The sequence below is a fragment of the Myripristis murdjan genome, chromosome 19, assembly GCF_902150065.1.
Source record: "Myripristis murdjan chromosome 19, fMyrMur1.1, whole genome shotgun sequence".
NCBI lineage: Eukaryota > Metazoa > Chordata > Actinopteri > Holocentriformes > Holocentridae > Myripristis > Myripristis murdjan.
Window position 1 is genome coordinate 20,005,537 of NC_043998.1, and position 13,774 is coordinate 20,019,310.

At 42.4% G+C, this 13,774-nt stretch overlaps 1 protein-coding gene across 2 annotated transcripts in view; it reads left to right on the forward strand.

Moving 5' to 3' along the window:
* Window positions 1-1,406: 1,406 nt before the first annotated feature.
* The window catches only part of rbfox3a (RNA binding fox-1 homolog 3a), a 68,112-nt gene continuing 55,744 nt past the window's right edge, over window positions 1,407-13,774 (forward strand). Inside the window, exon 1 of one of the 2 annotated variants that reach the window (XM_030078683.1) lies at window positions 1,407-1,637. In XM_030078683.1, coding sequence (XP_029934543.1) covers window positions 1,422-1,637 — 216 coding nt within the window. In that variant the 5' untranslated portion in view covers window positions 1,407-1,421. Of the gene's footprint in view, window positions 1,644-13,774 lie in introns of both variants that reach the window. The other variant, XM_030078684.1, reaches the window with a different exon arrangement.

Below are 13,774 nucleotides of genomic sequence, written 5' to 3' on the forward strand. Positions count from 1 at the left end.
ACACTTGCACACATACACTCAGGGCCACGTGTTTTATTTTTATTAGATCTGAGCGTCTCTCATGTGGTTTTATTGAGGGACAGACGGGCAGTTTGATGATTGCGAGTGTCATCTCCCATTCTCAGCACTGTTGGGATTTTATGGCTGAACCAGCCAGGGCGTTAATTCAACTCAATAGAGATAGACAGATTAACTGAGTCACTTTCTCTTGTCTCCTTCCCCTTCCTTCTTGTCATAGCCCTCTGTCAGCCTGTCTGCTATGCTCATGTAAAACAGATTCTCTTCTGAACTTAAAGAACCACTTCACCTTACAGAGAGTATTGGTGTGTGTACTGGCGTGTCCAGGCATGTCGCACTATGAAAAATAAAACAGTGAGTTAATCCTGAAGTTTAAGATTGGCTAAATTTGGCTTTTCACATGTCCACTAGCATTAGCCCAATATATGGAGCCTATATTGACTTTTATTGAAAGTGAAATATCAGCCAAATCCATTTTGTCTAGTCTAATTTGATGGATATGATGTGGTTTGGTTGATTGCATATTAACATATGAGGAACTGATCAATACCGTAATACTGGTCTATGATAAGACCTTGTTCTGAATTGATCCTTAAGAGATATTTTGATCTGATTCCACAAAAGTGGAAAAGATTTTCAGATTATTTCAGATTATTATAACAATTTTCATTTTGAATTGTCCTGCTTCCTCTTCTTGCTCTTACTTTATTTTACTCAAATTTATGAAAGAAAAAAAAGACATATCATGGAATGTTTTAACATCCTGACAAGAATATGATTCTATGGAAAACACTGAAACTTGTTCTGTTTCTCCAATGTTTTGAAATGGAAATGATCAAATTTGAGAATATTGTAAAGTAGGGGGGGCAGCCCTGGCCTGGCCCATTTGCTACATGTCATCCCCTCTTTTCCCCCCATGTATTTCCTATCTCCCTCTACTGTCACTGTCCAATAAAGCAGAATGCCAAATAATAATCTCATTATATATATATATATATATATATATACATATATATATATATATATATAAAGCATAGCAGCAGCCTCAGTCCCGGCAATATCGGCATCAGTTTGAGCCTTTCAAAGTACATATCCTTCTAACCCAAGCCTTAACATCATCGATTATTACAGCACAGCAAAATTGTCAGTTTTAATTTAACTCAAATAGTGTAAAAATCAACAGTATACCCATACCCATCAGAGTTAATTTAAGACTTTAAGATAGTTTTGAAGAGCTGCCGCAGAGCTCTGTGAATTCGCCAGTCAATATAAGTCAACTGCTGTGCACCAGATTAGCATGAGTAAGCTAACCTGTCGGTATTTTTTTCTCTCCTGTCCCCTCATCCCTCCATCTCTGTCCGTCCACGCAGGGTAACCAAGAGGCCCCAGCACCCCCTGAAGCCATGGCCCAGCCCTACCCGCCGGCCCAGTACCCCCCTCCACCACAGAATGGGATCCCCGCCGAGTACGCCACGCCCCACGCTCATCCGCCGGCCGACTACACGGGACCAAGCACGGTGGCCGAGCACGCCCTGACCCTGTACACGCCCACACACACACAGAGTGAACAGCCGGGAAGTGACAGCAACACCTCCGCCCTCACGGCCAACACGGTAACGGTGAGTGTGCTCGGCAGAACGCACACACACCAGCTCAACATGCTGCACACACTTCCCATAACACCGCTTGAAATTCAGTGTGATCCAGCACAAGCAGATTATAAGATCATTAGGAGCATAACTTTCTTACAGTGTAATTATACAACATCAAAAAAATTATACTATCGTGACACTTTGCACAATGTAGTGCTCATAAGAAATTATAAAGCAACATATGCACATTTTGATCACATTGTGAGTGCATGATACCTATTATAATTGTACCCTATAATAAACACAATGTGCAGAAACTGTAGGGGGTTGAATCCTTTATGAGGTAACTGTATAGTTAATGATATGACATTAAAATGAATGTAATTTACTGATGTTTGTCTGATTATTACATTGTCAGAAATGTACATTTGTGCACTTAATGGACTTATAATCTGCATAAAAACGTGCTTCAAGTAAAATGATACCCATAGTGTTTATGATAGCATGCTCTGATTTTGATGCCTCGTGAGCAGCACCTCCAGTAAGATGTTAATGTGGCTTCTCTTAATTGAGGCAGAGAGCAAGAAAGCTGAGAAGGGTTCCAGCTTCCTTTGCCCCACATATAAACATACAGTTTATGTATCCAGAATGTTTGCAGCTCTGATGTAGCTGGTTTGCATGTTACAATAAAATCTGTCTGTAGCCGTGTTCCAGTTGATCTCATGTTCACTTTAAAAACATTCAAACTATGATTTCTCAAAAGCTACTGGGCCAATCAGCACCGTTGCAGGGCTGGACAAATGTTGAGCAACTTTGTGCACTGAAGGTATTTCTCACAGGGGAAGTTTTTTTTTTTTTTTTGTCTGTTCTGCTGATGGGATTTGGGAACTAGCCCCGCCGGAAAGAATTAGTTAGAATTTGCCCAGCTTCACTGAATCATTCGTCCCAATGTTTTTCATTGGCTTTTTGTCCATATAGAGCTCTTGCATTTGTTATGACCCCTTTCACCAGCAAAATGGCTTGGCATAAAGAGCACAGTGTCAAAATAGACTGACATTTTTGTCAGTCAATTTTATAATTTACAATTTGTCAGTTAGACTGATTTGCGATAGCTCTGTAAACTGGCTAAAGCAGCTACAGTGTCGACCGAACAGCAGGATTCATATCCCTCCACCTAATCTGCTAACACAGAAGCAAATAATGGAGTGGAAATGGGATGGTCATTCAGTCTGAATATCAGTCTAATTTATCTGTGAAACGCTGTGAAATTCTCTTTATCTACATTTCCTCTTTTGTGATTGGTATCAATTTAATAAGTGAAACTAATAATGGGTAATATTTGTTTTTTTTCCCTGAGTTTATTTGATCAATGCACAAAAAAACAAGTACTCATGTCATGCACAAGTACTTGTTTGTAAGATATGTCTGAAATATACAGAAAACTGTGCTTAAGCTTGTCTGTCTTGTTCCCCATTTATGTTGAGGTTTTTCCTTCATGTAGTCGCTCTATCTGGATTGGAAGTGTTTGGCAATTACACTTTGTTGTTGTTGTGACCAAGTACTTCTTTGATCAACGCAGGAATTGGTTTGGTTCTTCAGTGTCTCTTGGGTGCATTCACACTTGGATTTGGTGTGCTTTTGTTCTGTCTGTTAACACCTTGTTTCCCAGGATGCATTTTAATAAGATAAGAATAGATGTGTTTCTGGCTGAATGTGATCCTAGAGTAGTTAAAAGTAAGTGTGAGCCCACAGATGAGGGTCTTAAATACCTGAGCACACCATGAACTGATGCCCCACAGACCTTCAATAAGTTATTAAATCATCAGATCTACCATCCATCTCTCACACACATTCATATGCTCCCTCATCCCAACCCCACCCATTTCTGTCTCTCTGATAAACATTATTTTCAAGCGTCTCTCCCTACTTACCAAAAAGGCTACCTTTCTAAACTTAGGGGTGTTATAAATTGAGTAAAGAGAAGACGAGAGGTGGGGAATGAAGGAGAGAGATGAAAAACAGAAGGGGGTGGTATGAGGCTCCTTCCTGGATAGGATTCCCTCCTCTGCTGCCATCTTTTCAATTTGTGGTTAAATTTAATTTGTGTCTCGTTCGCTTTCTCCGCCACTGTCTGGACGGCTGTGCCAGGCTTCAGCTTTAATGAAGGCAGAGAGACAGACGGACAGATAGCTGGGGAGAGACAGAGAAAGTGGGATGGAATGGCTGGGATTATGTCAGGGTTTAAGAGAATACATCAGGTTTTTGGACATTACTAGATGACCAGCTCCATGCCAGCACTTCATCAAACAGTTTGTTGTCCAAAAGAAATAAGATTGGTCATGTAGTTATAAAGAGTTGTTAGTAACTTTTTATACATTGCCTGTAGACCAATAATTTATTACCCCCAAATGGCAGTAAGAGGAAACTCTTTGAGTTTTGAGGACTTAAGTACCCAGAAATCTGTAAGATGACATCAGTAAACTGTACATAACTTTGCTCATGTTGATCAACCTAGCTGTCCTGTGATGCTTTATACCTGAAGAATACCAAAGAGACTAGAGAACCCCCCAGAAATGTATGTCTAATCCAGTGATGGAGCGAATTTCATCCATTTCTGATGCACAAATGCAGAGGTATTTTTTGGTGCCTCTCAGTATCTGCCTGTAATTCTTGAACCAGGTTATGGTAGGGCCAGAGGTGGACCGTCCGGGGAGGCTGGGTAGGCGGCTGCACCCGGGCCTGGGACACCAGAGGCCCGGCCATCACAGGGCGTTATTGTATTTAGAATTCAAATGTCCTTTCCGGGCCCCACCTCTTGGCATGTCGAGCAGCAGGCAGCGGGCGGGCCCATTAATTAAAGCATCATGATGACGATTCATCACCTGTAAGCCTGCATGGGTAGCCTGTACATGTACTACCCAAATCACAAAGGGATTAAGCCAACTTTATGCTCTGTTGCGCCCGAGTCGCGCAGAGAAATTAATCGACCTATATAATCACAGCGCGCCACGGATGCGACGCATAATTAAACAAAAGTCTGTTGTGGATTTAACTAAAACGCTGATTGTAAATTCCCCAGCACTAACCTCTACATTCAGTGAGGTTTGCACAGGTTTCTATTATTTCTAACTCTTCCTGTCATTGTCGCAACCTCCGAGCGTTCGTTCTCTAAATTGAAGCGAATTAAAAACTACTTGAGAAGCACAATGGGACATGCTGTCGATTGAAAGTGATCGGGCGAGGAAAATGGACACACAACACATAGTAGAGGAGTTTGCAGAGCGCAAGGTGCGTCGAGTCCCTTTCTGATAGTGGTAGGTAGGCCGCCCACCGCCGCCCTTCCACCCTGAAAAAAGAAAACAAAAAGAAAAAATGACACAGTCCTGTACGCAGAGGTGGACACGCCAGAAAAACACACTATAGCCTACTGTTTCCTTATTGTTCTTGGCTACATAATAAATTTAAGCTTTAAGTTACATTTCAATTCAATTTTATTGTAAGTTACATGCTTTACAACAAACACATGCCTGCAACTGCGGGGCTTGCAAGCATTAACTACTTTTTTCACATAAATTCAAAGCATTCTGTGTTCAGCACCACGGAGAGCGACAATGACATTTCAGAACCCACTTCAGCTTCAGAGCAGCACTGTAGCTAACTGTCGCTCTCCATGGTGCTGAACAAATGGCAACAACATGGAAACTGGACATGGTCTCCATCACATGCAACACAGTCTCACCCCGTCTCGAGGCGTGTTGCGCTTCCCGCTTCCAGGGAGTTCAAATACCAGCGAGGATCGAAATTGAACTCACAGCCCGTGCTTTAAGGTCCTGTGGCTTATACACCCGCCATCCACTGCAACTGTCTCCCTAGCCCGACATTCTCTTTATACTACGTTACCATGCCCCGTGTCTCATACTGATGCCAAAAAGTGCCTTTCACTTCTAATGGGTGCCTTTTGCATTGTTATCAGACGCCAAAGGGTGCCTTTAGCGTTGGTGTCCATTGCAGATTGGCATCACAAAGTGTTGATATTTCACACCCCGGGAATTAGAACAGGCTGGAAATTCGTGACAGGAGAGAGACTCGGTTTCTGCTGGCGCTGAGGTCACTCTGAGCAAAGACACTGACATTTGTATCACAGCTGGACTGTTGTTTCAACAGCATTTAAATGACTGCTAAGGTATTTTTTTTATTTTATATTTATCCTGCACTGGGAAATCACACTAGGCAGCTGTATATTATCTGGTCTTTAATATTTTAATCAACCTGATTTGAAATGTGTATCATTTGAAGCCTTACCGTCACTCAGCATGCTGAGGTGTTAGCTGGAGCACTGGAGCCTAAAATCGACCTTGTACTCGTGGATGATACTGGTGTCTGTGTTCTCATTATTCAACAGGTTACTAGCCAGCTTCTTACCCAGGTCGAAAAATGATAGAAAAGTGTTGAAAATATGGGGTTTTCTTGAAAGCAGAAGGATACAGCAGGTGAAATCGGCTTGACTCTAACTTTCAACACACCATGATCTTATAATTTAACTTTCAGCTGCAGATCCCTTGTGTCCTATTCTCCTTTGAAAGTTGTAAGATTTGGAGAGGTTAGTTCAAACAGATAGTTCACTCGTTTCACTCCATACACTTTGGGAAGAGAGGGTGGTAAGCTGTGAAGCATGTAGGGAAGCGGTTTTGAAACTCGGAAACTTCTTTCTAGGACCACTTGTCTGAAGTTTCTTTGACACCACGGTTCACACAACATGAAACTTGAAACTTAAAAAAGCATCCACAACTCCAAAAAAAGAGCTTTAAAATCTGGGGGAATGCATGGAAGCAGAGCACAAACGGGGGTAAACGAGATAGAAATAGGCTGAAAGACAGAAAGAGAGAGAGAGAAGGAATACAGAATAAGAAAAGAATAGTCAGATCATGCTTCAGAGGGGTTTAGGTCTTCTCTTAGGCATTCCCTGAGACCAAGCAAGTGCACTCACGTATGCGCGCAGACACACACCCACACACCCAGCAGGGACAGATTGGTGGCAGCATGCTACTCACAAACAAGCCGTATTTCACCTGTATTTCAGCACATATTTCAGTACTGCACACGTACAAGCACACAGACACACACGCACACACACACACATACACCAGCAGGGCTAAGGACCTCCACGCTATAGTTATTAACTGCATAGCCGCTTGCCTCTACTAGTTGAGGAGCCTTCAAGCTGTCAGGGCCAATAAGACCGGAGCATGGCAAGAAGGTATGGTCGTGTATCGACAGTGATGGGAGAGTGGGGAAGTCCAGAGAGAGAGAGAAGGCACGGTAGAGTCAGCATTACGCAGAGTGTTTTACACTCAATATGGAGAGTTTGTCACAGGCTGTAACTGTTACTGTCAGGAGAGATAGTTACTGGAGGATGAAGGAAGAAGACACCACCGTGGACTTTCAGTGTGGGCTAAAAGCCGGTTTTACTGCACCAGTTGTGAATAAATGTATTGTTAAGCAGATACTGTCCAACCAAGCCAATCTAAAAATGATTATTGAATTTATTGTAGAATTCATCACCATTTTGAGCTGAATTGATTGTAAAAACATATTTTGATCAGATTCCTTGTAAATACTATGGAGGTTCATTGACAAGTATTGTTGTATTAGTAGCAGTCATAGTGGTAGTATGGCCTTGGGTGTCAACAGAGAATTTAAGGGCGCTTTCACACTCAGTGGTCTGTTTCCTTGGTCTGATTCAGGTGTGAAGTTGTTACTTTGCTGCATTATTCATTTGGTCTGCTCAGTGTGCACAAGGCACTGTGTTAAGCACACCACAATTTGTAAACAAAAGACACATGATCAAGCAGTTCCTTTATCTATTGGAGTTTTATCAAGAGAACCTCCAAGTCCAGAAATAACAGTGCAGGATAACAGTGGTGACAACCGAGAAATAGCAGAATAATTGATTAATGTATTGTGATGGCAATCCTGGTTTTTATTACAGTGCTTTGGTGTTCTTACCAAATAAGTACAACTGTTCAGTTTGAAGAATTTGAGCTCCTGTCGGGGCAGCGTGTAAACACTGCAGTATTGCTTTGCGTAATTCAGAGACATGGAAATGCTACCAAAGGAGAAGCCGGACCCTAACAAGCACCTACAATGTGTACAGTTCACTTACTATGCAGAAGATGAGTGAGGTATGTATGCTATCAGCCTGTATATTTTAGCTTTAGACATGCCAGGTCATAGTTCATTTCCTATGGTCTAGGTCAGATTGCATTCTCATTTGAAACAAACCATACCGTGTTTCAGAGTTTGAACATGCAGTCAAACCCCAGACCATAGCTTGAATACATGTTCTCACCTCTCCAAGTGGAGCAGTAAATGCACCATCTTCCGACTGACATGGAGCCTGCAGGGTAGGTGTGATAGCCCCTGGCATCCCATGGTCAAAAATGCTGTTTGAATAATTTTTACTTTTGTGTAATCAATTTGTGCCACATTGGTTGTCAGTGGCAGATGTTCCCAAACGTTTTCATATCAGGGACCCCCCAAATACATCCACACTAGACCATGGCCTCCAGGTGACATGACTTAACATTCTGTCCTATAGAACACCATTTTAGATTTTTTTTTTTTCTTCAATCCTGCCCTAATTCCAGCCCGGGGCCTTTGCCACATGTCACCCCCTCTCTCTTTGCCCTGTCTCTCTTGTCTCTCAACTGTCACTGTCCAAAAAGGACAGGCATGCACTATTCCGGTGTTTTCAGCAGGTTTTGTTTTCCTGTATTCCTGTATTCCTGCATTTCAGAAAATTACGAGGTCCCTACGTAGCACTGCTCCTGCGTAAATAAGGCTTGAGTTGCAGTATTCCCTCTGTCTTCCAGTTTTCCCTCAGGAGCTTTCCCTTCACTGCATGACGGTCATGTTTCCTTATTTACACATCTAAAAATCCTGCACATCTGTCTGCCTCATCCCTGTAGAGGTGTGTGTGTGTGTGTGTGTGTGTGTGTGTGTGTGTGTGTGTGTGTGTGTGTGTGTGTGTGTGTGTGTTGGACTGATCCCTGGTGAGAGAGGGCTCTGTAAATGTCTAATCGCGTGTAATCTACCTGTCTGGCGGTGCTCCCATCTGATAGCTTCCATTATAGGCCTAGGGAGGTAGGCCAGAGGCACACTGCTGAGCTCAGCAAATCTCTCACACACACACACACACTATCACACAGTAATAACACATCTGGGGGACCTAACTGGGTTTGTGACCAGGTGTAGGGGTTGTGAGGGAGTTGGGGCTGCTTGTATGTGTGTGTGTCTGTCTATCTGTGTGTGTGTAACTGACATAAGGGAGGCTTGGTGGCTCAGATTAGTTCTCTGCAGCCCCCTCTTTCCACACAAACTCACAGTAACACACACAGCCCCGGTGTCTCCCTGGTGACAGCGGTGGAAGCCCAGGCTGCTTGTGTATGATAATGTTCGTGTAATTATTTCCTTTTCCTGCCTCGCTGCTCACACACCATGGATGGGGGAGGAATGGCGAACAGGGAGAAAGGAATAGAGAGAGAGAAAAGACTTTAGGTCTTTGACCGTGGCAGAGGAAGGCTTACAGCCATAAAGCCATTCTATTTTGTTCCGTTCCATACCGTGCTAAGCTTACTGAAAGACTCACTTGCTCCAGGGCCAACGCAGCCATTGGATAGAAGCGCTGTGTCGGTTGTACACAGATTAAGAAAAGAAACCCTACTATATGTACAAATAGTCGCACATACCCTGGGGTCAGAAAACAGACTCATCAAGTAAATGACAATGCAATGATAACAACTTTATTCTAGTCCCATAGATGTGATCAGTAATTACCTACTTAGCATCCTTTGCACTCCTGGCCAGCCTCTAAACCAGTGCTTCTCAACTCATCTAGCTTCAGGAGCCACATTTTTCCTGAGTCATTAAGTTTAGACACAACACTTTTGAACCACTCAAATTAATTTCACAAAATACGAAAATAAATAGCGAATAAAACTAGTGCAGTGATACACAGTACCTTCATGTACTGTTGGAAACATAAAATAAAAGTGCAACTAGGGCTGAAAAGGCAGACTTATCTTGAATTACAGACATCTTCTCTTTAAACAGTTTAAATTGATGATGCTCATCAAGTTTCAAGAACCTAAATTTAAATGTAGCAGAGATTCAGATACACACTGACCAGCATTGTATTATGAAGAATATTCAGACGCACTTTACTTCATCATAAGGCTGATATAACAGACCTCAGTTTTGGGGAACCAGTGTGATAACGGGATGCTTTTAGCTCCTGACAAGAGTCTCTCAGTCTGGGTTGATGGCAGACAAAGCATCTCTGAAGTCCATTGTCCAATGTGTTCCTGTGCTTTGTCTTTCGCTGGACCAAAGCTGAGAAGGCACTTTCACAAAGATAGCTGAATGGTGGGATGATTTTCATTTTATGGCTGGCGAGGGATGGATACTCAGTTATCACAGCCCTGCACCAGAACCGGGGGAGGCTTACCTCAGTGAATTTACGTCAGTGAACACTGACGTTTTTAGACCCTCTCTTCTGTCCTCAATATAAGAAAACCCATATTTAACGTAGTCTGTGTTCTATTTGTGTTTCGCCATGTTTACAAATGCTTGAATGAGCACTAACTACTGATGTGATGACGGTAGCTTTGGGTGCTGCTGTCATGACAACGCTGGCAGCAAACGGCTACTGCATGTGCGCTGCGTCATGGGAAACATATGTCCTTCAAAATAAAAGCACGACAACAAAAAGTTTGACTTTTTCCCCACTTTTTTCCGTGACCCACTCAAAATGGCCCCACGCCCCACTTTTGTGTCACAGCCCACCAGCTGGGAAAAAAAGGGACCTAATGAAATGTGGTACTGGACCTGGTACTATGGGACAGTTATATTAGGTCTTCAACAATATGCTAGGTTGTAGAGCAGCAAACCAGCAGACTGGGTTGCTGAATTTAGCCCACATCCACCATCAATGATGCAATGGTTCCAGTCCAAACTGGTGCGAATGTGGGCTGGTTCACCAAGAATCTTGAATGGAACCGATTCAAGAAGAGGTACGGTAATCTGCAAATGTGCAAAACAGTGTGTTACTGTGTTAATGTTAAACATGGACTTTTTCAGTAGCACAGTCTTGTTTGTTGAAAGATAAATGATTATAATAATAATATTAATATAACTGCTCTGACGCCTCTATAATATCTCATTTTCTTTGATGTAATAAATCATTGCATGGACAATGTTTGTTTTTTTCTGTGGCCACTCCTGGAAATATAAACTTCCATTCCAAGTCAACTGATTCTAAAAACTACTTGTTTTAGTCTTAGTAGACTTTTTATCTCGAAGCCTCTAGTGAAATCCTACACACAGGCAGGGCCATTTTTTAATTACGCCCTACCTCTGTTCCTCCTTCCCCCCACCTCTGCTCCTCTGCTCCTTTTCTGCTGCACCGCGCAGACAGATGTGGCACAATTAACATGCAATTAACACAAATTAAAAGGCAAACGGCGCAAAGGCAGCTCTCTGCAGAGCACCGCTTAGCTTTGGGGCAGGAAGAAGGTGGAGGAGAGGGTGATGAGAGTACAAGTTTTAAAAAGAGGGAGATGAGAGGAGGAGAAGAGCTCTTACTGTACCTCTTACAATCACTTCACATGCACACATATGTGTTTGTGTTGCTATAACTTATGGAGATAAGCTCTTAAAGAACTCAATGTGAGATTAGTCTCAATGTAGTATTATAGCTAATATTGTATTCTCATTATTATTATTATTATTATTGCTATTGTTATTGTATTATTATTATTATTATTATTATTATATAATGGTTATTGATAGTAGTAATATTTAAGAAGCAGGATAAATCCATCAGGTACTTGTACAGGTACTAGTAGAGGGGGTGGGATTACATAAGTTTCGACTTCTTCCCACTCCTTTTTGAACATAACTTCATTGTCTGTTGTTATTCATGTTGCTTTGTTTTATTGTTGTTCAAAATAAACTTTTCAAATTCAAATTCAAATAGCTAAATTGTTATTGCAACTCTGATTCACTGATAACATATAGATAGATAGATAGATAGATAGATAGATAGACAGACAGATAGATAGACAGATACTTTACTGTCTGATTGTGCCTTAAGTTCTGACAAAATTACTTAAATAAACAAAAAATAATTAAAATGACATTCTCTGTCATTCAACAGGCCAATAGATTCAGGAATAAAAGGCATGTTTTCATCATGAAAACACGATTTCCATCACTTATGAACATGACTTGAAGCACACTGATGTTACTGCAGTCATGAAAACGTGTGATGCAGCAAAAAGATTCTCCCACATTAAATGACTTAACTTCCAGTGGACAGCAATGCACATTGACTGTCTGTTCACTCCATATTGAGCGTGATTGAGGTGTTGGAGTGACTGTTTAAGTCTAAATTAGGGGTGTTTTGCTGGACTGAGAGCATCTGAATCTAGCAATAGAAATGGTGATAGCTCCAGCTCTTGTCGTGTTCAATCCAAGTATTTATTCAAAAAAGTTAACAGCAGGGACCCTGGCTGCAGCCATGGTAGCCATGGAAGTAGAAATAGATGTTTCACTGCCAGCAGAGGTTCCATGCCCCCTCACAATGTGGCTGGATAGATTTGTAGTGTGACTGTGAAGTGCTTTACTTGTATTTTACAAATCTTACACATTGCTCAACTTTTGTCTATAGGTTGCCGTTTCTCTTGTGGAAGCAAACCGCTTCCAGCTGAAAATGTTCCCAGATTTTGGATTTTAGGTTGAATGGAGCTGGAAATATTGTGTCAGCCATGCTGTTGTGTTGTGTTGTGTTGTGTCTGGGGCCTGGTGCAATATGTAAATGGGGTCTCTGCTGCAACTTGCGCCTTGTAGTAGAGAATTTGTATTTGTATTTCTCCAAGAATCGAGAATAAATCAATACCAAGCATGTTATCTTGATTCAGGCCATCACCAGCAAGATTCATTCTAGCAGTTTCTTTTAGCCAGTTCATTCATTCCCAACAGCACAATTTAAAATCTGTTCATCGAGACAATGAATGAATCATTACAACCCCAGTCAACATGTGTGACCTGCTCTGGGAAGAATGTGTTCTCTGTCAGTCTGTCTTAAAGGTGAGCTATGCCATATCGCAGACAGTTGGTTTAAACATGTAATCTATCAGTGAGGCAGGTTGATCTTGAGAACCATGTCGACTCAACCACCAAATTACATGCTTATCCAACATTTTTTTTTGCCAGTTAAACTTTTTCAAGTTGTCATGACAGTATATCAACCCCCGGCTGGTTTGCATCGCGCAGATTTAAATGTGTTTCTGTGCATAACACTGGGTTTTCAGGTGTAACTCCCTTCACCCCCAGTCCCTCCAGTGGCTCCAGTAATTCCGGTGCTGCTGGTTCATGTGAGTGTCATGAGCCAGAGGGCCGTGTAGACCAGGGTCTGTCTTAACACCCTTTACCCAGAGGGGAGACTCAGAGCAGGGGGAACAGCAGGCCAGTCACCCCTGTGTCTGAACCATCCGTGTGTGTGTGTGTGTGTGTGTGTGTGTGTGGACAGGGGACAAAGGACTAAGTACCTGCATATATGTGCTTTATCATAACAGGGGCCCAGAGTCTGCCATTCGCCAATGATTGATTTGACCACTGTGCTATTAAACTATCGCTCTCTCTCTCTCTCTCTCTCTCTCTCTCACACACACACACACACACACATACACATACACGTGCACACACACGCACAGCTGATTGCTGCTGCATACTGTTCAGTTGAATCCGCCTTGCCTATTCAGCTTTTATGCGTGTGTGTGTGTGTGTGTGTGTGTGTGTGAGCGCATGTATTGTGTGTGTGATGTAATGCCATTATCCTCACTTCCCTGTCTCTCCATTTTCTACTGTTCTCTCTTCAATCAGCACTTAGCCGGCATGCCTCTCTGAACTCTGCCTCTCTCCCTCTCCTCCATTCTCTCACTGCCTCTCTCACCCTCCCTCTCTTCCATTCTCTCTCCCTCCATCTCTTTCTCTCCTCTCTCTCTCAATTCTCTCCCTACCTCTCTCTCCCTCTCCCTCTCTCTCTCTCTCACACACACACAGCATGAATGCCGCTGCCTTCAGCACTTCTCTCTCATTGATCG